Source organism: Chrysemys picta, chromosome 6 (genome assembly GCF_011386835.1).
Source record: "Chrysemys picta bellii isolate R12L10 chromosome 6, ASM1138683v2, whole genome shotgun sequence".
Taxonomy (NCBI): Eukaryota; Metazoa; Chordata; order Testudines; family Emydidae; genus Chrysemys; species Chrysemys picta.
In genome coordinates this window covers 120,591,162-120,614,181 of record NC_088796.1, presented here as the reverse complement: position 1 = coordinate 120,614,181, position 23,020 = coordinate 120,591,162, and the positions used below count along the sequence as shown (strand labels likewise).

Sequence of the window (23,020 nt, the reverse complement as noted above, 5' to 3'; positions counted from 1 at the left end):
GGCACAGCTTTCAGGGTCATAGCCATAGATAGTTAAAGCTACCTCCAAAGACTGTGTCCAGAGAATCCTTCTCTTCAAGTTTATGCTGAGCCTGGTGCATATTGGGACAGGACTTTGAGAGCTGAGTTAATGATGTGTGAATAATACCTAACTCTTACATGGCACTTTTCATACACAGGTCTCAAAGCACTTTACAAAGGAAATAAACATTGCTATCCCCATTTTACAGACTGAGGAAACTGAAGCACAGAGACTTTAAGTGATTTGTCCAAAGCTACTCAGAACACCAGAAAGAGAACCCCCGTCTCCTAAGTTCCCAGGCTGGACTCTATCCACTAGGTCCTGCTGCCTCTTAGATACTGATCCAGTGTGCACACCCTCTGTAAACTTGTAGTCACTGTCACATTCTGGGGTTCAATCCAGATGAATGAGGGGTTGTATCACAGCCTGCCCTGGATGCCTCACAATGCTTTGCTGTTGTACTTCCCAACCTGAGCTGCTCACAGTGTACCACCATGCAGGTCACACCCTGAGGGTCTGTATACAGCTACAGCCCTGGTCCTGCAGCTATGACTCCAGCAGCCTGTCAGCAACACACTAGTCACACTCTGGCTTCTACCAGCCTTGGTTACTACTTGCAGGGTGATCCCAACACACTCCCAGTCCCACATTTTCCAAAATCAGGTGATCTGCACTGTCCAGCCCTTTCCTGGACAGTTCCGATATTAAAGGTTTGTTGCTCCTGTAAATAGTCAATATTCAACAGTTTGCTACTTTAACTGGAGTCACCGAACAGTTCAGTCTAAACACAGCATTGGATTGGTTTAGATTTAAAAACAATAAAACAGGTTTATTAACAAAAAAAGATAGGATTTTAAGTGAATTCAAGTATGAGAGAGAAAGTTAGAAATGGTTATAAGCAAATAAAAGTGAAAACACGCATCCACAAGTCTAAAACTTAATCTAGCAAGGCTTTGTTCAAGATCAACTCTCTCACACACAGTCTTCCAGCAAGATGGCGACTGACCCTTTCCTTGGTAAGGATCTCTCCCCAAGGCCCAAAGCTATTAGTGCCTTTGTTTTCTTAGGTGAAAGAGAGCGATTACTTGGAGTTCTCTGCTCCTTTCTTTTATAGTCTAGTGCAGGGGTAGGCAACCTATGGCACGCGTGCCGAAGGCGGCACGCAGGCTGATTTTCAGTGGCACTCACACTGCCCGGGTCCTGGCCACCGGTCTGGGGGGCTCTGCATTTTAATTTAATTTTAAACATTTTAAAAACCTTATTTACTTTACATACAACAATAGTTTAGTTATATATTATAGACTTATAGAAAGAGACCTAAAAACGTTAAAATGTATTACTGGCACGTGAAACCTTAAATTAGAGTGAATAAATGAAGACTCGGCACATCGTTTCTGAAAGGTTGCTGACCCCTGGTCTAGTGAACCCATGACGTGGATTCTTCTGAAGATTACCCCTCAAAGCAAAGATTATTCAAACAGTAAAGGAGGTAATATGGAGTAGGGTGGTGCAGGAGGCATCTTTCTTCCCACCTGTGTTTGCAGAAATGCAAATTTGCTTCATCTTCTGTCAATTCCTCTCCCTGCTATCTTGAGGGCCCACTTTACTATTGATATGTAAATAGAGGTAAAACACACATTCCTCTGTTTAGGATAGACCTGTTTAACAACCTTTGCCTAGGCAGGACTGTGTGGTTTTGAATGTGTGCTAATAACATTATACAGGAGGATTTCATAACTTCCCATATAATGCTGCTACACACATTTCACCAGAAGATTATTGACCAGCAAATTATTAGTTTTCAAATAATACCTCACAAGGCATATTTTGTACAAAGATTAGTACAGTAGTCTGTAGGGTGTGACTATGGGGTGCTTTTGGTCACAGTCACCCTATGTAACTCATGGTTGTGTGAAATATAACCGTACCTTTCTTCCCCTAAAATATTAAATTTCTCTGCAAAGTGTTCCCAAGATTGAAAAACACCTCTGCCACTCAAAAGTGAATGCTGCAACTGTTTTAACTGATGCTCCTCTGCTCGGCAGCCCAACCAAGAAGGAACGGTGGGCTAGAGTCAGCCCTGGAGTATGTAGTGATGTGTAATGCACTATCCTCATTGCCTGCTGGCTCTCTTCTAGGTAACCCAAGTAGGGACTTATTAATCTAATGCATTGCTGAGTCAGTAGGCTGAACAAAGGGATTTAATGATGTGAGCGAGCACATGCACCACACGTATATCCATGAACCAAAGCATGGCTGATCCTTGCAGCTATAACAGCACCTCAGTATTGTCACTGTAATCATTCAAAAATTACGAGTCAGACCTCAATAAGGAGATAGGCCTAAAAATAATGAGATTTTAAAAATACATGTTGGGTTCTTTTTGAGTCTTTAGGGTGAACTGGGACACATGTTCCAGTTTTTCTCCACACTCATGAGGGCTAGAATCTTACTTTAAAACAAACCTGAGAAAGCTGAGATTCCCATATAATCATATCTCTGGATCAAGAGCTGGGCTTAATGAAAAACATTTTTTTGTTTAAATCACAAAACTCATAGATAAATCAGGAGACTTGGCAACACTATTACCACCCTCAGAGGTGCACTGGTAGCTCATGGAGATCACAGTTCTCTAGGAGTTGTTTGTCTGTATGGCTTTACTGGAGTACAGTGCTCAGAAATCACTGGGGGTCTTATTGGGCTAATCTTTCTATCTATCGAATGGGACTCAATGGTCAGTCTAGAAGATACCATCAGAGATGCTTAGTTTTGCAGTTCTCAAACTGTGAATTTGTGTCTCCAGAGCTAACATGCTTGTTAACAGTAAAAATGTTTTTAAATAAATAAATAATATATAGAGGTGAGAAATAACAGACCTCAATGCTATTGTCCCTCTGCAAATTTGTGTACACAGAGTAAATCCCTTACCTCTCTCTAAAAGTGAAAAGTTTCAAAAAGTTCAATGAATAGAAGATTGTTGGGGGCGGAACAGATCTGGATAAGGAGAAGAAGTCTGGAGATAAATGTGAGAAGCGAGGGAACATACGCTTTTTTGTTAAAATATTATGTTTGCCGTTGAAGAAAAAAATCCAGAATACTTAACGTTGTTGTTTTAGTTAAATAAAACAATTTAAATGTCTGTCTGTTGATGTTCTCCTCCTAATACAGTATGGCAAGAAAATCCTCCAAATATTAATGATTAACCTGTTGAATTGTAGATAGTTCATCTCCCAATGACTTCATAAATATCTGCTTCAATTACCTTTGGTAAATGAAATAACCAAACAATCATTCATTTTCTGATATAGCTGTAAAACTCATCTGAAAAGTTTTCAAAATAAACCACTGTTTAAAAATGTATAGTGTGTACCTTCTAAAAATGAAACCTACATCTATCTCTGTGTTGTGAAAAATATGTATTAAGGTTATAACAACCGACAAGAATGCACTTTTACGTAGGAAACCATGATTAAATAGAGTCTTCCTGACTAGAGATTTAAATCATCATTTAAATCAAATCCACCCTGTCCGCTGTGCTCTTGCCCCTGGCCTATTCATTCCCCAGAGGGGCCCACAAATATGTTTGGTGCCAGGGCCACAAAAAATTAATCCGGCCCTGTCTGGATGTGGTGTTGTGTCTCATTTAGTGGCACCGAGACCACTTAGAGAGAGAAGTAAAATGAGTCTGCTCTACAGCCTTAGCTAACAGCCAGTTGGCTTTTAGCTCATGCGGTAGAGACTCATGCACTGAGGTCCCAGGTTCGATCCCGCCTGCTGATGCCCGGGGTCTGTCAGTATTACACAGATATACACCTACATGTATATGTGCGCATGTAGGTGTGTATGACATGTGCAGTGGGAATACAAGTGTGTCTATTCGTGTATAGATGTGCACAGGCGCTGACTTCCCCTCCTTCCCACAGGCGCTCAACCCCCCTCTTCCCCTGCCCCCACTCCACCCCTTCCATGATGCCCCGCCCCTTCCCCCAAATCCCTATCCCACCTCCGCCCCCTCCCTGCCAATATTCCAACCCCTTCCCCAAATCCCCACCCCGGCCCTGCCTCCTTCCCAGAGCACGTCACGTTCCCGCTCCTCCCCGTTCGGCCGTGGCTGGGAGGTAGGCGGAGGAGCAGGGATGCAGCGCACGGCCTACGTGGATATGTGTATAGCTATTTATACATCTATGCACATACACCTGTGTGCGGGTTGCATGTCTCCATGTATGTGTGTGTAGCTGTTGGCGCACACGCATGTCACTGGCACGGCTGTGGGGCTGTGCGCTCTATGGCCACGCTGTGCCAGGCAGCCAACCCTACTGTGGGTGCTGGTGCCCTGCCAGGCCCAGGGGGCCGCTCCCCCTCCAGCTGGGCCACCAGCAGCAGCTCCCAGGGGCGCGGATGAGGCCACATCCCGGTTTCTATGACAACAAGCGCCTCGGCAGCCGCCATGTGGAGACTCTACCCACATCATCCGGGCCTCATCCCGCTCAGCTCCACCCAGTGCCCGAGCCGCCGGAGGCCGCAGCCTCGCTCTCGCCTCGACGCGAACTACATCCCCCAGAGCGCTCCGCGGTGCCGCGCCGCGGCCACGTGACGGAAATCCCATGACTACACTTCCCATGAGGCAGCGCGCGCTCCCGGAAACAATCCTACCTCTCCCGTCGTGCCACGGGCAGTCTTTCGGTGTCGTTTCCAAGATGGCGACCTCCTGCGGGCTCGTGCGTGCCTGGAGGCGGCTGAGTCTGGGGGTCCCGCCGCGCAGGGCATTGTGGGGCGACCTGAGGTAACCCCGAGGGAGGCTCCGTGGCCGAGCTACTCTCGGCCCCACCCCCGGCTGAGGCGCCCGGTGCGGGACCAGGCCCGGAGTGGGGAGGGAGGCGGCTTGGGGCTGGGCTGCGGCCTGAGTGCTCCGCCTGCCCTCGGTGTGCGAGCGTCCGCCGCGCCGGCCTCGTTCCAGCCTTTAGCGCCGGCTTCCCCGTTCCCGGCCCCGCCCCCGCCGCCTGGGTCCGCGCGGCGAGCTGGCGGTTGGCCCTGCTCGTGCACGCGCTCGCGCTAGCTCGCCGCGCGCTGTAGCGCGCTTCCTCGGGGGGTGGGGGGGGCGAGTACGGGCTGGGAACCTAGTGGGCACGGCTTAGCCCTGCTAGCAGTGCCCGCGCCGGAGCCGCCGTGCTCGCCGAGAGCTCACCCACCCCAGCTTGTGCTGTAGACTTAGGGTCTACACTGCGACACGGTCGACAAAACTTTTGTCTCTCAGGGGTACTTTAAAAAGCCCGCCCCCCGGGAAGGGCAAAAGTTTTGCCGACGCAAGTGGCAGCGTGACCGCGGCTTGGCCAGCAGGAGCGCCCTCCTGCCGACAAAGCGAACGCCGCCCGCGGGGATGGAAGTATTTTGTTAGCAAAAGTGCCGACACGATACCGTCAGGGCGCGTTTACGCACACTGACGTATAGCGACAAGGCTGCGTCGACGCAGCCTTGTCGCTAAAAGCTGCGTAGTGTAGACAAGCTAGGGTGACCAGACAGCAAATGTGAAAAATCGGGTCAGGGTGGTGGGTAATAGGAGCCTATGTAAGAAAAAGACCCAAAAATCAGGACTGTTCCTATAAAATCGGGACAGCTGGTCACCCTAAGACAAGCCCTCAACTATAGACTCCAAGGGTAGGGTAGATATACCCCCCCCCCGGGGTCTGGCTACCCCACAGCTGCTACACTAGCACAGCACCCCACAGTCACTGTGAGCACCTCCGTCTGAGGCCTCACGCTGATGCTATGAAAGTGCAACTTACTACTGTTATGAAGCAACAGCAGGATAGGAGTGAAGCACTTCCTGGCCTGTTTGACTGTGGCAGTGGTACTTGCTCTTTGAATATTATTGAAGGTGGCGTTCTGGAAAAAGATGGGAACTAGGCTCAGAGTGCTAATGTTTGTATTGAGTGTATATGCAAATCAGCGAAGGAAACAGCTTGCTGTGTCTTCAGTGCAGGCATGTGTAAGAGCTATCAGATTATGGTAGTGAAACCAAAAATGAATGTGAATGGGGGAGGAGGGGAATCTAACCTAAATGGAAAAGGACACTTCAATTCAATAGCAGCTGGGAGATTTAAAATACTTCCTTCTGATTAACAGGAAGAAGGTGAGAGAACCAGAGGTGGTTGAAACAGCTGTTTTAGTGAAAGAGCCACCCATCCTGGTATGTCCCCCACCACGCAGTAGGAAGTACCTTCCCCCAGAGGATCTCCAGAGTCGTCTTGAGTCTCATGTCAGGGAAATCTTTGGACCCTCGCTCTCTGAGGACTGGCAAAAGGCCTCACTAAAAGAAAGCAAGTTAAAGTATCGCCTGCTGGCGCAACTGGCTGCAGAACTAGGCCATGCGGTCCCCAATTCACGACTCCACCAAATGTGCACTGCTGGGGATGTCTTAGCTTTCTACAGCACGCAGGTCAAAGATGCCTCAAAATTTGATGAGCTATGCACTGCAGAGCTGCCTTCAAACTTAAAGATTATGTGGGAACACTGAGTCATGCCAGAGAAGAGGGATGACTTCTGGGATGATGTCTAGGCGACATTCATCATGGTGATGGTCTACACATCATATACTCCGTTGGGAGTTCATTTAAATGTCTTCAGATTTCAAGGACACGGCTTACTGCTTCCAAAAAAAAAAAAAAAAAAAAAAAAAAAAAAAGCTTTTGTTATGATGCAACAGTGACAGCTGGTCAGTAAAGAGAACAACATTTGTATCCCCTCTATTCCAGGCCATGCTCCTTATTTAAGGGTACAGCAACACTGCAAAAAACAAACTAGCAGATAGTTTCAGAGACTGGGTCACCTGACTCAGGCTTATAGTACAAGGCTCAGACTCTTTTGCTGTGTTGACATACCCTACGAGTAATAGAGGTTGAGGATAGACAAAGGGCACTGATCCTTGCATCACTGTAAACTTCGTTACTGGAATCGGTATTGCATAATGGGGTTTAGTGACCTTGCCATATACATGATGTAGAGAGGCGGATATTGAGGGAATTTGTCAGACTTATTCATGTCTGCTGGAGCTAACAGATTGTGGAGGAGGGGTGGGGAAAAAGTCACCCTTTCCCTTTCTCCAGTGTATCTTGTAACAGTCAGCCTTCTCTGGATGGGGTGGAAATGTAGGTCCTATCAGCAATAGCACAATCAAAGCACTTCCAGATGCAGTGTCCTCAAATCCATTAGGTGTAGGGTGTTTAGATTACAAATTGGCTGCTCTTGAAGAAACTGCTGTGTGGATGTACCAAAACACACAACTGGTTGCTTTTAGACAATGAGCTTTAGGCTAATTCAAAACAACCATTGTCTTAAGTTAACATTTTCAGATATCACCATGATTCAGTATAGCTATTACATTTCCTAGTTAAGGACCCCCACCATATGCTAGGAAACTGAGTTCTGGTCCTTTCAGCAGTTATTTATTACAGTTCTCTCTCTTCAGAAGTTTTCCTTACCACAGTGTAAGTATGTCTCCAATAGTTCGAGTCAGCAAGGGTAGACAGTGGTGGTGATTTGATGTACATACCCATCAACGACATATGAAACAAAAATGGAAACCTTTTGTAAGGAAATGTAAAATAAATGACAAGGTGTGGAAATGTACTGGTATTGATTGTGTGTGACTTCAGTCTTTCACAGATAAGTTTAAGTGCAAGGGTGGTCATCTGGGTATGTGTGAGCATGGGTGTGGGGGAGGATGAATGTATCTACACCATCACACATGGTAAACCTGGGTGGATCCCTTTGGGTAGGAGGCATTTACAGGAATTATGTATTAACAGATAATGCAGCATTGTGGAGCAGACATAGAACAGCTTGGATTCTCCTGTTCTAGGACTTTTTTTTCCCTTATGAGTGCAAAACATATGACACAATGTATAAGTTTTGGAGTACAGTGGGGAGCTTCCACTTTCAATTGCGGATTCCTGTTACAAATTTGTTGCTTTAATCAACAAATTTCATAGTTATTACTTTATCACAATTCCCAAAAATTTACTAGGGAACTCATACTCCCAAGTGCATCTTCCCTTCCCAGTCCAGAGGAGTTCCAGCTTTGCCGCATGGTGATTCTTTTAATTGTTTAGGATGACACTTTAGTAGAAACAATGCTACTTCTGGTAGCTATGTATGTGGGTGGGCTGGGAGAGGTATGTAGAAAAGTTAACTCACCATCGGTGCATCCCTTTGTGACTGGGCATGGCATAGCAGGCTCTCCTCTAGCACCTTATGCTGACAATCACTCTGTTCCTTGCACTGGTCTCCCTCTTCTTGTACCTCCGCTCTCTAGTCAGGTCACATTTAGTCCTGCCCCTTCCAGGGTAATAGGAAGTCTAACAAATAAATGATTGATCCTTCCAGCCAGTCTGCCACCATCAATTCAGGGCCCAGTAGTCCATTCACTCTTTTCTCAGGGTATCTAGTAGTCCATATCACCTTAGAGGCTTCACACCACCTTATCAGGTGAACCCAGGCCTGCTTTCTACACTAGGTTCTAATCCAGGGACCCTAGGGCATGCAGTCAAGGTTCACTCCACCAGAATTATTGCTACTACCCTTCCTACAAAGCCTTTCCCTGGGCTTTCTTCTCACTGAAAGAACCTTTTCTTTCCCTCTAGGCCTCTTCACTGTCTACTGCCAAGAAAATGATTGCAGAATTTCTCCCTATAGCCCCTTCTGTTCCAAACTTCCTCTGTTTATAGCTCCTCCCCAGCTAGGCTTCATCATTAATTAGGCCTGGCCCACTTCCAGGTGACACTCAGGTCCACATTAACCCTTTCTGAGCCAGGACAGGGTATACACTGCATCACATTTAGAAGAGTTGACTCCACACAAGCACACTTCTGGAGATACCCATGTCATACTACAAGTTAGGAATTGTAAACGCATCATAGAAGATTAGAGTTGGAAGAGACCCCAGGAGGTCATCTAAACCAACCCCCTGCTCAAAGCAGGACCAACCCCAACTAAAGTATCCTCACATAAACTATGAAAGATCTTCATTAGTAATGCAAATACCCTTCATATCAGCACATAGCATAGGGCGTGTAAATAGAGGGCATGTAGCAAACCCAAAATAAATAAATCTGCCCATAATTTGTGGGAGGCAGGAAATGGTTGTGGGCTGATTCATAGAGTCCAAGGCCGGAAGGGAGCATTGTGATCATCTACTCTGACTCCTATATAACACAGGCCATAGAACTCCCTCAGAATAAGTCCTACAGCTCCAATAAGATGAAGAAACCACAAAGGCATTGTTGGGTCCTTAATAACTGTGTTTACTAACTACAGGCTTAGCTATATACAGCCTACTGCACTAGCAGCATTTAAAACACAGAACGTGGTGAGTGTTACTAAACAATTTACATAAGAACGGCCATACGAGGTCTGACCAAAAGGTTCATCTAGCCCAGTATTCTGCCTTCTGCCAGTGGCCAATGCCAGGTGCCCCAGAGGGAATGAACAGAACAGGTAATCATCAAGTGACTCATCTCCTCTTGCCCATTCCCAGCTTCTGGCAAACAGGCTAAGGACACCATCCCTTGCCCATCCTGACTAATAGCCTTGATAGACCTATCGTCCATGACCTTATCTAGTTCTTTTTTGAACTGAGCAGCCCCCAACCCCATCCCCCAGCAGCCCTGACCCCCAGCTCCGAGTCCAGCCCCTCTGAGCCGGACACCCCCCTGACCGCCAGCCCCTCTGAGCCTGACACCCCCTGACCCGCCCTGACAGTCAGAAGCGCGGCTGCCGGGTTTGCCCCCTGCTGTGGGGGGGGGGGGGGCGACCTCAGCCTCAACCTCAGCCCCGCGCGCCGCGCTCTGATCGCCCTGACAGTCAGAAGCGCGGCTGCCGGGTTCGCCCCCTGCCCAGGGGTGGGGGAGGTCGGGCCTCCCTGCCCCGGCAGGGGGCGAACCCGGCAGCCGCGCTTCTGACTGTCAGGGCAGTCAGAGCGCGGCGTGCGGGGCTGAGGTTGCCTTCCCCCCCCCTGGCAGGGGGCGAACCCGGTAGCCGCGCTTCTGACTGTCAGGGCAGTCAGAGCGCGGCGCGTGGGGCTGTGAGGTCGGGCCCCTCGGACAGGGGGTGAACCCGGAAACCACCCCCCACCGCTTGCCCGCGGGCCACACAGTGGGCCCACAAGGGCCGCGTGTCGCACGCAGGCCGCGTATTGTGCAGACCTGGGCAAAATGCAACATTTAACAGAGGCAGCATTGTTTATACTAGACAGAGTAATGATTCCGCCCCCCGCCCCCCACTTAAGGAGTAGAAAACACACAAGGTCTACACAATAGCATAATTTTCCCATCCAAAACAGAGCACACATATCCCATGGGAGCCTCAAAATGGTGAGTAAGGGGAACTGATTGTTTCAGGGCTGCACTGTCCTCTGGGTTTCTGTGCCTTGGGGGGAGCCAACAGCTTCAGGGGCACCTACACTGAACACTGTCCCAACATTTTCCACAGGAGTTCGTCCTGGACGATATCTCGCTGCTGAGGGTGACCTGGGAAGCAAGGGAGGGTCTTCTACTGCAATGCGGCTTCCACCCTGGCCCATATGCAGCTTGCCTGTGTGCAGCAATGGTCCCCCCTTCCCTCGCGGCACAGTGGCACAGACACGTTAGCCTGGCTGGGACAAGGACTACGGTGGCTCACCCGATAAACCTGCGCAAGCGCATTGCACATGTTCTGGATGAGACATTCGAGGAGATTACCGAGGCCAATTACCGCGATGTGATAAACCACATCAATGCACTATTCCGCATCTAGGCCTGCATGCCTAACCCTCCTCTCCCAAAGAGCCCGCACTGAAAAAAATCCTTCCCGAAAAAAAAAATGCTTACTGATAACCTGCTCTTCTGTTTGTCCTCCACCAAGTACCGGCCACTGCGACTGGCTACCTTCCTCCTGGCTCGAGAAGAGCTCCTGGCTGCGTGGCTCCAGGGATTCCGGGGTGTCTCCATCTGGCCCACCACCATCACTCCCGTTTTCCTCCTCTTCCTCCTCCCCCCTCCCCACATCGGCTCTGAAGTGTCCATGGTGGTGCTCGGAGTGGAGGTGGGATTAACCCCAAGTATCGCATCCAGCTCTTTGTAGAATCGGCAGGTCACGGGGGGAGCACCCGAGCGTTCGTTTGCATCGCAGGCTTTCCGGTAGGCACTCCGCAGCTCCTTCATTTTAATCCTGCACTGCAGGGCGTCCTGGTCATGGCCCCTTTCCATCATGTCCTTTGATACCTTCCCGAAGGTATCATAATTCCTACGGCTGGAGCGCAGCTGGGACTGGACAGCTTCCTCCCCCCAAACACTGATGAGGTCCAGCAACTTGCCATTGCTCCATCCTGGGGCTCGCTTGGCGCGTGGAGGCATGGTCACCTGGAAAGATTCACTGATAGCACTCCACACCACGCCGGGCTGAGCAAACAGGAAAGGGATTTTTAAAATTCCTGGGGAATGTAAAGGGTGGGTCACATGATTGGTTACCTGAGGCCAGGGCAGTAGAGTTTGAACTGATGACCAGAGTGGCTAGAACAGGTATTGTGGGATACTGCCGAATAATTCTGGAGGCCATTCACAGCGCATTGGGCGGCCACACTGGTGCCGCAGTGCTGCAGCGGCAGCGCAATACTCGCTATTCCTCTCGGAGAGGTGGAGTACATGCAGCGCTGCAACCATGGAGATACAGCGCTGCAAATGCCTTGCCAGTGTGGACGGGGGTTCAGTTACAGCGCTGGGGGAGCCTTTACAGTGCTGTAACTCGCAAGTGTAGCCAAGGCCTGTGTGAGATTTCTCCTTTTCCCTGTTGGCTGCGTAGCATTTCTCAGTTCAGCTAATTACATCAACGCTCGGATACAAACTCACCAAAATAGCAGGACCCCTGCAGAGAAATCACTGGCTTCTTTAAATAACACTGCTCTACAGCCAAAATGCTTCTGAAATAAATGTAGTCAAACTTTACTAATTCTGGGTCACTGAGAACGAAAATGATGCTTAAAATTGTTGATTGGCTCTAGTTTTCAAGATATATATACTGACCCACTAGCATGACCCTTGACTTGGGAATGGCGGAGGATAAGTGAGTTATAAAGGGAAGGGATCTCAATTTAAACCAGAAATGACTAAAATACATCTTTGACTGGATCTATGAATAAATCTATGACTGGGTTTGGATAGTACTTGCTTTTTAGGCAAAACAATGAATGATGCAATCTGAAGCTGGTATTGCGTCATACATGATAGGAATTGCATCATGTTATTCCTAGAAGTCATGGATGATGCAATCATAACGAAGCTTACATCACTCTGCTGGACAAACTGCCCTATATCAGCTCTAGAAATCATACACTGTCCTGCTCTCTTAGTTGTCAGTGTTTGATTTTGCAAAGGGACACATTTCTGTTTAGCCAAAGTGAGCAGAGATGCCTCGTACTTGTGTGAACAGTGCGGATAACTTCTGCTATGTTTGTGGTGAAGTGACTTTTGCATCACAAAAGCACAGTATAACCACTATGGTTAAGAAAGCCTATCACCTTTATTTTGGCTGCAAAATTGGAGATCAGGACAAGAGATGGGCCCCACACATATGCTGCAACACTTGTGCAACAAATCTTCGCCAGTGGTTGAACAGGAAAAGGAAATCTATGCCTTTTGCAGTGCCAATGATTTGGAGAGATCCAACAGATCATCTCAGCAATTGTTACTTCTGCATGGTGCCTCCAGTTGGGAAAGGTGTGTCAAAGAAGAAAAAGTGGACTGTGCATTATCCAAATATTCCATCAGCTATACGCCCAGTACCCACGGAGAAGGACTGCCGGTTCCTGATGCACCAGAATCATTCTCACTTGAGTCAGACGAGGAAGAGGAAGAGGATGAAACTTCTGGTCCTGAACCATCAATGTCACAGGACCCACATTTTCTCCCATCCTCCTCCTCTGAACCAAACCTCATAACACAAGGTGAGCTGAATGACCTTGTCAGGGATTTGGAACTACCCAAGAGTAAGGCAGAGCTGTTGGGCTCCAGACTACAGCAGTGGAATCTCCTGGCAGGTGATGTTAGGGTTTCCATGTTCTGTGACCGTCAAAAGGATCTTGTCCCTTTCTTCTTCATGGAAGGTGATCTTGTAGCATTTGACCAACCACTGCGTGGCAAGGAAAAGACGGCATGGAAAGCCTTCCAGTTAGTGGCAATAAATTTTCTTGGAAACAACAAGGCAGACAACTACAGGTTGTTGGTGGAAAACCTCCTCAAGGCATACAAAAGCCTTGGTTGCAACATGTCACTAAAGATACATTCACAATTCTAAGGAAGGGTAGAAGGGAGTACAGCAAAATAGAGACAATGGATTTCAGGGAGGCGGATTTTGGTGAGCTCAGTAGGGTTACCATATTCAAACATTTAAAAAAGAGGACACTCCACGGGGCCCCTTTCTCACCCCCATCCCCACCCCAACCCTGCCCCATTCCAACCCCTTCCCCAAAGTCCCTGCCCCAACTCTGCTCCCTCCTCTGAGCACCCCGCATTCCCCCTCCTCCCTCCCACTCTGATCTTGGTTGGGGGTTGCGAAGTGCATCCCTGCTCCCCACTCGCCCTGCAGCCCCTGCACCCCCCGCCCCTGCAGCCTCTGCGCCCCCTGCCCCTGCAGCCTCTATGCCCCCCACCTGCCCTGCCCCTCCTCGCCCTGCAGCCTCTGCACCCCCCCCACCTGCCCTGCCCCTGCACCCACTACCCCTGCAGCCTCTATGCCCCTGCCTGCCCTGTTCCTCCTCGTCCTGCAGCCCCTGCACCCCCCCCGCCCCTGCAGCCTCTGTTCCCCCTGCTCCCCACTCGCCCTGCAGCCTCTACACCCCCCCGCCCCTGCAGCCTGTGCCCACCGCCTGCCCTGCCCCTGCAGCCTCTATGCCCCTGCCTGCCCTGCTCCTCCTCACCCTGCAGCCTCTGTACCCCCCCGCCCCTGCAGCCTCTGTGCCCCCCCGCCCCTGCAGCCTCTGTGCCCCTGCCTGCCCTGCTCCCCCCCGCCCCTGCAGCCTCTGTACCCCCCCGCCCCTGCAGCCTCTGTGCCCACCCCCTGCCCCTGCAGCCTCTGTGCCCCTGCCTGCCCTGCTCCTCCTCGCCCTGCAGCCTCTGTACCCCCCCGCCCCTGCAGCCTCTGTGCCCCTGCCTGCCCTGCTCCTCCTCGCCCTGCAGCCTCTGTACCCCCCGCCCCTGCAGCCTCTGTGCCCACCGCCTGCCCTGCCCCTGCAGCCTCTATGCCCACCGCCTGCCCTGCTCCTCCTCGCCCTGCAGCCTCTGTACCCCCCAGCCTGCCCTGCTTCCTCACTCACCTGGCAGAGGGAGAGCTGCAGGCTCCACATGGACCCAAACACTGTGCCGCGCTGCTCTGCAAGGGAGGAGGGAGTGGGGGAGGGGGAGGGACTCTGGCTCCTAGAGGCCCCAGTGGCTGCGAGTGGTTTCAATCAGGCCCAGCCGTCCAATCAGCCGCGCCGCACTCTGCATGAGGGGAAGGGGGAAATCCCAGACATTTCTACTTTATTAGAAATCCCCCCCAGATGGCCATTTAAAGCTGAAAAAGCAGGACATGTCCAGGGAAACCCGGATGGATGGTAACCCTAAAGCTCAGAGAGCTGATAGGTAAGGTCCCACGGGAATCAAGACTGAGGGGGAAAAACAACTGAGGAGAGTTGGCAGTTTTTCCAAAGAGACACTATTAAGGGCCCAAAAGCAAGCTATTCCGCCAGTTAGGAAAGATAGAAAATGTGGCAAAAGACCACCTTGGCTTAACCACAAGATCTTGCATGATCTAAAAAATAAAAAGGAGTCATATAAAAAATGGAAGCTCGGACAAATTACAAGGGATGAATATAGGCAAACAACACAGGAATGCAGGGGCAAGATTAGAAAGGCAAAGGCACAAAATGAGCTCAAACTAGCTACAGGAATAAAGGGAAACAAGAAGACTTTTTATCAATACATTGGAAGCAAGAGGAAGACCAAAGACAGGGTAGGCTCACTGCTCAGTGAGGAGGGAGAAACAGTAACAGGAAACTTGGAAATGGCAGAGATGCTTAATGACTTCTTTGTTTCAGTCTTCACCGAGAAGTCTGAACGAATGCCTAACATAGTGAATGCTAATGGGAAGGGGGTAAGTTTAGAAGCTAAAATAAAGAAAGAGCAAGTTAAAAATCTTAGAAAAGTTTCAGAGTAGCAGCTGTGTTAGTCTGTATCCGCAAAAAGAACAGGAGTACTTGTGGCACCTTAGAGACTAACAAATTTATTAGAGCATAAGCTTTCATGGGCTACAGCCCACTTCTTCGGATGCATATAGAATGGAACATATATTGAGGAGATATATACACACACATACAGAGAGCATGAACAGGTGAGAGTTGTCTTACCAACTCTGAGAGGCCAATTAAGTAAGTGGGAAAAAAAACTTTTGAAGTGATAATCAAGATAGCTCAATACAGACAGTTTGATAAGAAGTGTGAGAATACTTACAAGAGGAGATAGCTTCAATGTTTGTAATGGCTCAGCCATTCCCAATCCTTATTCAATCCTAAGTTGATTGTATCTAGTTTGCATATCAATTCCAGCTCAGCAGTCTCGGAGTCTGTTTTTGAAGTTTTTCTGTTGTAAAATAGCCACCCGCAGGTCTGTCATTGAATGACCAGACAGGTTAAAGTGTTCTCCCACTGGTTTTTGAGTATTATGATTCCTGATGTCAGATTTGTGTCCATTAATTCTTTTGCATAGAGACTGTCCGGTTTGGCCAATGTACATGGCAGAGGGGCATTGCTGGCACATGATGGCATATATCACATTGGTAGATGTGCAGGTGAACGAGCCTGTCATAACTATAAAGGGAAGGGTAACAGCTGTCCTGTGTACAGTACTATAAAATCCCTCCTGGCCAGAGACTCCAAAATCCTTTTCCCTGTAAAGGGTTAAGAAGCTCAGGTAACCTGGCTGGCATCTGACCTAAAGGACCAATAAGGGGACAAGATACTTTCAAATCTTGGGGGCGGGGGGGAGGGGAAGGTTTTTGTTTGTGTTCTTTGTTTGGGAGTGTGTTCGTTCTCGGGACTGAGAGGGACCAGACATCAATCCAGGTTCTCCACATCTTTCTAAACAAGTCTCTCCTATTTCAAACTTGTAAGTAAATAGCCAGGCAAGGCGTCTTAGTTTTCCTTTGTTTTCTCAACTTGTAAATGTACCTTTTACTAGAGTGTTTATCTTTGTTTGCTGTACTTTGAACCTGAGACTAGAGGGGAGTCCTCTGAGCTCTTTAAGTTTGATTACCCTGTAAGGTTAATTTCCATACTGATTTTACAGAGATGATTTTTACTTTTGTCTTTAATTAAAAGCCTTCTTTTTAAAGAACCTGATTGATTTTTCCTTGTTTTAGATCCAAGGGGGTTGGATCTTGATTCACCAGGAGTTGGTGGGAGGAAGGAGGGGGGATGGTTAATTTCTCCTTGTTTTAAGATCCAAGGGGTTTGGATCTGTACTCACCACGGAATTGGTGAAAGGTTTCTCAGGGCTTCCCAGGGAGGGAAAAGTTGGGAAATGGTGGCAGCGGAACCAGAGCTAAGCTGGTAGTTAAGCTTAGAAGTTTTCATGCAGGCCCCTACATTTGTACCCTAAAGTTCAAAGTAGGGATCCAGCCTTGACAGAGCCCCTGATGGTATGGCTGATGTGATTAGGTACTATGATGATGTCACTTGAATAGATATGTGGACTGAGTTGGCATCGGGCTTTGTTACAAGGATAGATTCCTGGGTCAGTGTTTTTGTTCAGTGATGTTTGATTGCTGGCGAGTATTTGCTTTAGGTTGGGGGGTTGTCTGTAAGCAAGGACTGGTCTGTCTCCCAAGATCTGTGAGAGTGAGGGATCATCTTTGAGGATAGGTTGTAGATCTTTGATGATGCGCTGGAGAGATTTTAGTTGGGGGCTGAAGGTGACAGCTAGTGGTGTTCTGTTATTTTCTTTGTTGGGCCTGTCTTGTAGGAGGTGACTTCTGGGTACTCGTTTGGCTCTGTCAATCTGTTTTTTCACTTCAGCAGGTGGGTATTGTAGTTTTAAGAATGTTTGATAGAGATCTTGTAGGTGCTTGTCTCTGTCTGAGGGATTGGAGCAAATGCGCTTATATCTTAGAGCTTGGCTGTAGACAATGGATTGTGTGGTGTGTCCTGGATGGAAGCTGGAGGCATGTAGGTAAGTGTAGCGGTCAGTAGGTTTCCGGTATAGGGTGGTATTTATGTGACCATCGCTTATTAGCACAGTAGTGTCCAGGAAATGGACCGCTTGTGTGGATTGATCTAGGCTGAGGTTGATGGTGGGATGGAAATTATTGAAATCTTGGTGGAATTCCTCAAGGGCTTCTTTTCCATGGGTCCAGATGATGAAGATGTCATCAATGTAGCAAGTAGAGTAGGGGCGTTAGGGGACGAGAGCTAAGGAAACGTTGTTCTAAGTCAGCCATAAAAATGTTGGCATACTGTGGGGCCATGCGGGTACCCATAGCAGTGCCGCTGACTTGAAGGTATATATTGTCCCCAAATGCAAAATAGTTGTGGGTGAGGACAAAGTCACAAAGTTCAGCCACCAGGTTAGCTGTGACATTATTGGGGATACTGTTCCTGATAGCTTGTAGTCCATCTTTGTGTGGAATATTGGTGTAGAGGACTTCTACGTCCATAGCGGCCAGCATGGTGTTTTCTGGAAGATCACCGATGGATTGTAGTTTCCTCAGGAAGTCAGTGGTGTCTCGAAGATAGCTGCGAGTGCTGGTAGCGAAGGCCTGAGGAGAGAGTCCACATAACCAGACAAGCCTGATGTTAGGGTGCAAATGCCTGAGATGATGGGGCGTCCAGGATTTCCAGGTTTATGGATCTTGGGTAGCAAATAGAATACCCCTGGTCGGGGTTCTAGGCATGTGTCTGTACAGATTTGTTCCTGTGCTTTGTCAGGGAGTTTTTTTAGCAGATGGTGTAGTTTCTTTAGGTAAAAAGAACAGGAGTACTTTTGGTAATCCTCAGTGGGATCAGAGGATAATGGCCTGTAGAATGTGGTGTTGGAGAGCTGTCTAGCAGCCTCTTGGTCATATTCCAATTTATTCATGATGATGACAGCACCTCCTTTGTCAGCCTTTTTGATTATGATATCAGAGTTGTTTCTGAGGCTGTAGATGGCATTGTGTTCAGCATGGCTGAGGTTGTGCGGCAAGTAATGTTGCTTTTCCACAATTTCAGCATTTGCATGTTGACGGAAGCAATCTATGTAGAAGTCCAGTCTGTTGTTTCGACCGTCCGGAGGAGTCCACGCAGAATCCTTTTTTTTTGTAGTGCTTATGCTCTAATAATTTGTTTGTCTCTAAGGTGCCACAAGTACTCCTATTCTTTTTTTTGAAAAGTTAGATGCCTGCAAGTCACCGGGGCCTGATGAAATCCATCCTAGAATACTCAAGGAGCTAACAGAGGAGGTATCTGAGCCTCTAGCTATTACCTTTGGAAAATCATGGGAGACAGGAGAGATTCCAGAAGACTGGAAAAGGGCAAACATAGTGCCCATCTACAAAAAGGGAAATAAAAACAACGCAGGAAACTACAGACCAGTTAGTTTAACTTCTGTGCCAGGGAAGATAATGGAGCAAGTAATTAAGGAAATCATCTGCAAACACTTGGAAGGTGGTAAGGTGATAGGGAATAGCCAGCATGGATTTGTAAAGAACAAATCATGTCCAACCAATCTGATAGCTTTCTTTGATAGGATGACAAGTCTTGTGGATAAGGGAGAAGCGGTGGATGTGGTATACCTAGACTTTAGTAAGGCATTTGATACGGTCTCGCATGATATTCTTATTGATAAACTAGGCAAATATAACTTAGATGGGGCTACTATAAGGTGGGTGCATAACTGGCTGGATAACTGTACTCAGAGAGTAGTTATTAATGGTTCCCAATCCTGCTGGAAAGGTATAAAGAGTGGGGTTCCGCCGAGGTCTGTTTTGGGACCAGCTCTGTTCAATATCTTCATCAACGACTTAGATATTGGCATAGAAATTATGCTTATTAACTTTGCAGATGATACCAAACTGTGAGGGATTGCAACTGCTTTGGAGGATAGGGTCAAAATTCAAAATGATCTGGGCAAATTGGAGAAATGGACTGAGGTAAACAGGATGAAGTTTAATAAAGACAAATACAAAGTACTCCACTTAGGAAGGAACAATCAGTTTTATACATATAGAATGGGAAGAGACTGTCTAGGAAGGAGTATGGCAGAAAGGGATCTAAGAGTTATAGTGGACTACAAGCTAAATATAAGTCAACAGTATGATGCTGTTGCAAAAAAAGCAAGCATGATTCTGGGATGCATTAACAGGTGTGTTGTGAGCAAGACACGAGAAGTCATTCTTCCGCTCTACTCTGCGCTGGTTAGGCCTCAGCTGGAGTATTGTGTCCAGTTCTGGGCACCGCATTTCAAGAAAGATGTGGAGAAATTGGAGAGGGTCCAGAGAAGAGCAACAAGAATGATTAAAGGTCTCGAGAACATAGATTCATAGATTCATAGATTCTAGGACTGGAAGGGACCTCGAGAGGTCATCGAGTCCAGTCCCCTGCCCGCATGGCAGGACCAAATACTGCCTAGACCATCCCTAATAGACATTTATCTAACCTACTCTTAAATATCTCCAGAGACGGAGATTCCACAACCTCCCTAAGCAATTTGTTCCAGTGTTTAACCACCCTGACAGTTAGGAACTTTTTCCTAATGTCCAACCTAGACCTCCCTTGCTGCAGTTTAAACCCATTGTTTCTGGTTCTATCCTTAGCGGCTAAGGTGAACAAGTGAACATGACCTATGAAGGAAGGCTGAAAGAATTGGGTTTGTTTAGTTTGGAAAAGAGAAGACAGAGGGAACATGATAGTAGTCTACAGGTATCTAAAAGGGTGTGTACCTATTGGGCTTCAGGAAGTGGGCGGGCGTAAGCCCGCCCACTGCTAAAGGGTCCCTGTAGTGAGGCCGTATTGGTGAACCGGGAAGTGGGCGGGCTTAGCCGCCCACTACGAAAGGCCCCTCCCCCAACCTAGCGGGAGGGACCACTGGACCCAGTACCAAATGATTACGTGGGACAACTAATAAAAAAACAGGGAGCAAGGTGACGGTCATAGGTTCAAAATCAGGGAACCAGATGGGGACACCGAGCAGAGAACCCCGGACAGCGCCCACTGCTCCTCGAAGGTGGCAAGGGAGCCAGCAGACGCTGCCCAGTGAAACTCCGCCCGGAGACGTGAAACCAAAGAGGTATGAAAGTAGGCCCCACAGTCGCAGAGCACCCCCCCGTCCAACATCTTCTCCCTGGTATTATAGATGGTGAGTTTGGCCAGGGCCAGGAAGAGGTTGACGAGGAGGTCCCGCGACTTAGTGGGGCCACGGACAGGGTGCGCATAAATAAACAAGTGCGGGGAAAAGTGTAGCCAGAACCTCAACAAGAGGTTCTGGAGAAGCCGGAAAAGGGGCTGCAACCTGGCGCACTCAAGGTAAGCGTGCGCCAGGGTCTCCCTAATGCCACAAAATGGGCAGGCCTCAGGAATAGGGGTGAACCGCGCCAAGTACACGCCCGTGCTCACGGCCCCATGAAGGAGCCGCCAACCAATGTCCCCGGCGGGCCTCGGAACTAAGGTGGAATAAAGGCTGGCCCACCGGGGCTCCTCACCCTCCACAGGTAGCAAATAGTCCCTCCACTTGGTGTCGGGGCGGGACACGAGGGTGAGGTGATGCAACGTGTGGAGCACGAGTGTGTACAGGTGGTCTCTGGACGCGGTCCGAAACCGGACCGGCTGTAAAGTGTGCAGCCGGCTCGGATTATGGGAACGGGGGAGCCGGGGGGGCTCACGGAACAAGGGCCCGAGAAAAAGGTCCGGAGGGCCCGGGGTGAGGGGTGGGCGGGGAGCGCCCTCCCGCAGGGCTCGCCACAGGAAACCGAGAGCAAGAGGTGACAATGCAGCGCCCACCTCCTGGAGTACACGCAGAGGGGTCGCGAGGGTGGAGAGCCCCATGCGCCGACCAAGCGCGCGGGGATCCACCCAGTCCCCTCTGGTGTAGTCCAGGAGGTCTCCGACCCTGGTGGTTTCCGCCAGGACCAACCTCCGGCTCACCGAGGGTGACTCCGCCACCTGCACACGGAGATCGGGATTGTGCAGCAGGGGCTCCGCGAGGAGATCCACACCCTCGGTGGCCACAGTGGACCTGGTCGCCGAAAAAAGCTTCCAGGTCCGGAGAAGGTCCTGGTAGAAGACCGGCAGCTCCGAGAGGTCTCGCGGAAGACCTCTCGGGTGAAGAAAAAGGAGCTGCCGGTCGTATCGGAGCCCTCGGAGGCGGCGGAGGAAGGCGTGCGCTAACGTGCTCCATGCCGGACTACCCGCACCGTAAAGGAGCCTCTGCAGGGCCTGGAGGCGGAAGACATGGACCTGGCTACGAAGGCAGACCAGGCCCTGTCCCCCCTCCTCCAGGGGAAGACTCAGAACCCCTGCAGAGACCCAGTGCAGTCCAGGCCAGAAGAACTCCAGGGCTATCCTCTGGAGCCTGGCCAGGAGTTCCGGGGCCGGGCTCAGGGTGTTGAGCCGGTGCCAGAGCATGGACAGGACGAGCTGGTTCAGCACCAGCGCCCTCCCCCGCAGGGAGAGACACCGGAGCAGTCCCGTCCATCTCCGCAACCGCTCACGCACCCTGGCCTCCAAATCCAGCCAGTTCTCCGACGGAGAAGGATGCGTGGCGGAAAGATAAACGCCTAGATAGAGCAGCGGACCCACGCTCCACCGAATGGCTTGTAGCGCGGGTGGGAGGGAGCCCGCCTGCCAACCGTCCCCGACCACCAGGCCAGAGCTCTTGACCCAGTTGACCCGGGCGGAGGAGGCGGCCGAATAAACGGCCTGGCAGGCCTCCACCCGCACCAGATCCGCTGGGTCCTGGACCACGAGGAGCACGTCGTCGGCGTACGCCGACAGGACCAGCCGCAGCTCCGGCTCCCGGAGCACCAACCCTGCCAACCTCCGACGGAGGAGGCAGAGGAAGGGCTCGATCGCCAGAGCGTACAGCTGGCCCGAGAGGGGGCACCCTTGCCGTACTCCCCGCCCGAAGCTGACCGGCTCGGTCAGGGTCCAGTTGAGCTTGACCAGACACTCCGCTTCAGCGTACAGCACCTGGAGAAAGCCCACAAACTGGGGCCCGAAGCCGAACGCCCGCAGAGTGCCCAGGAGGTACCCGTGGTCCATCCTGTCGAACGCCTTCTCCTGGTCCAGAGACAGGAGGGCGAACGACAGACCATCCCTACGTCCCAGCTCCAACAGGTCCCGGACCAAGTACAGGTTGTCAAAGATGCTCCGGCCCGGGACGGTGTAGGTCTGGTCGGGGTGGACCACGTCCGCCAGCACGGACCCCAGCCGCAGCGAGATGGCCTTCGCTACGACCTTATAGTCCGTGCTGAGGAGCGAGACGGGACGCCAATTTCGTAAATCGCGGAGGTCCCCCTTCTTCGGCAACAGGGCGAGCACGGCTCGCCTGCACGAGAGAGGGAGGACCCCGCCCTGCAAGGACTCGGCCCAGACGGTGACGAGGTCTGGGCCGAGGACGTCCCAGAACACGCGGTAGAACTCCACGGTCAGCCCGTCCATGCCCGGAGATTTGTTAGTGGGCATGAGCCGGAGGGCTGCCGAGAACTCGGCCAGAGAAAGAGGCAGCTCCAGCCGGTCTCGGTCGCCCGCGCAGACCGTCGGGAGCCCGGTCCAGAGCACCCTGCGGGCCTCGGCGTCGGTCGGATCCGGGGAGAAAAGAGCGGCGTAGAAGGCCCTGGCCCTACCACGCATCTCCTCCGGATCTGTGAGGGGGACGCCGTCCTCCGCCAGGAGGCAGGTGACATGCTTTTTGGCCCCCCTCCGTTTCTCCAGGGCGTAGAAGAAGCGGGAGCCGCGATCCATCTC

At 50.2% G+C, this 23,020-nt stretch overlaps 1 protein-coding gene and 1 long non-coding RNA gene across 2 annotated transcripts in view; one reads left to right on the top strand and one right to left on the bottom strand.

Moving 5' to 3' along the window:
* The window catches only part of LOC122173730 (uncharacterized), a 39,657-nt gene extending 34,852 nt beyond the window's left edge, over positions 1 to 4,805 (bottom strand). Inside the window, exon 1 of the long non-coding RNA XR_006174458.2 lies at positions 4,675 to 4,805. This is a non-coding gene — a long non-coding RNA (uncharacterized LOC122173730). The remainder of the gene's footprint in view (positions 1 to 4,674) is intronic.
* On the top strand, positions 4,647 to 7,647 carry MRPL50 (mitochondrial ribosomal protein L50). Its single transcript, XM_005292145.4, has 2 exons — positions 4,647 to 4,804; positions 6,145 to 7,647. Exons 1-2 carry the CDS (start codon positions 4,719 to 4,721, stop codon positions 6,533 to 6,535), a joined length of 477 nt encoding a protein of 158 aa, XP_005292202.1. The 5' UTR covers positions 4,647 to 4,718; the 3' UTR covers positions 6,536 to 7,647.
* Positions 7,648 to 23,020: the final 15,373 nt, after the last annotated feature.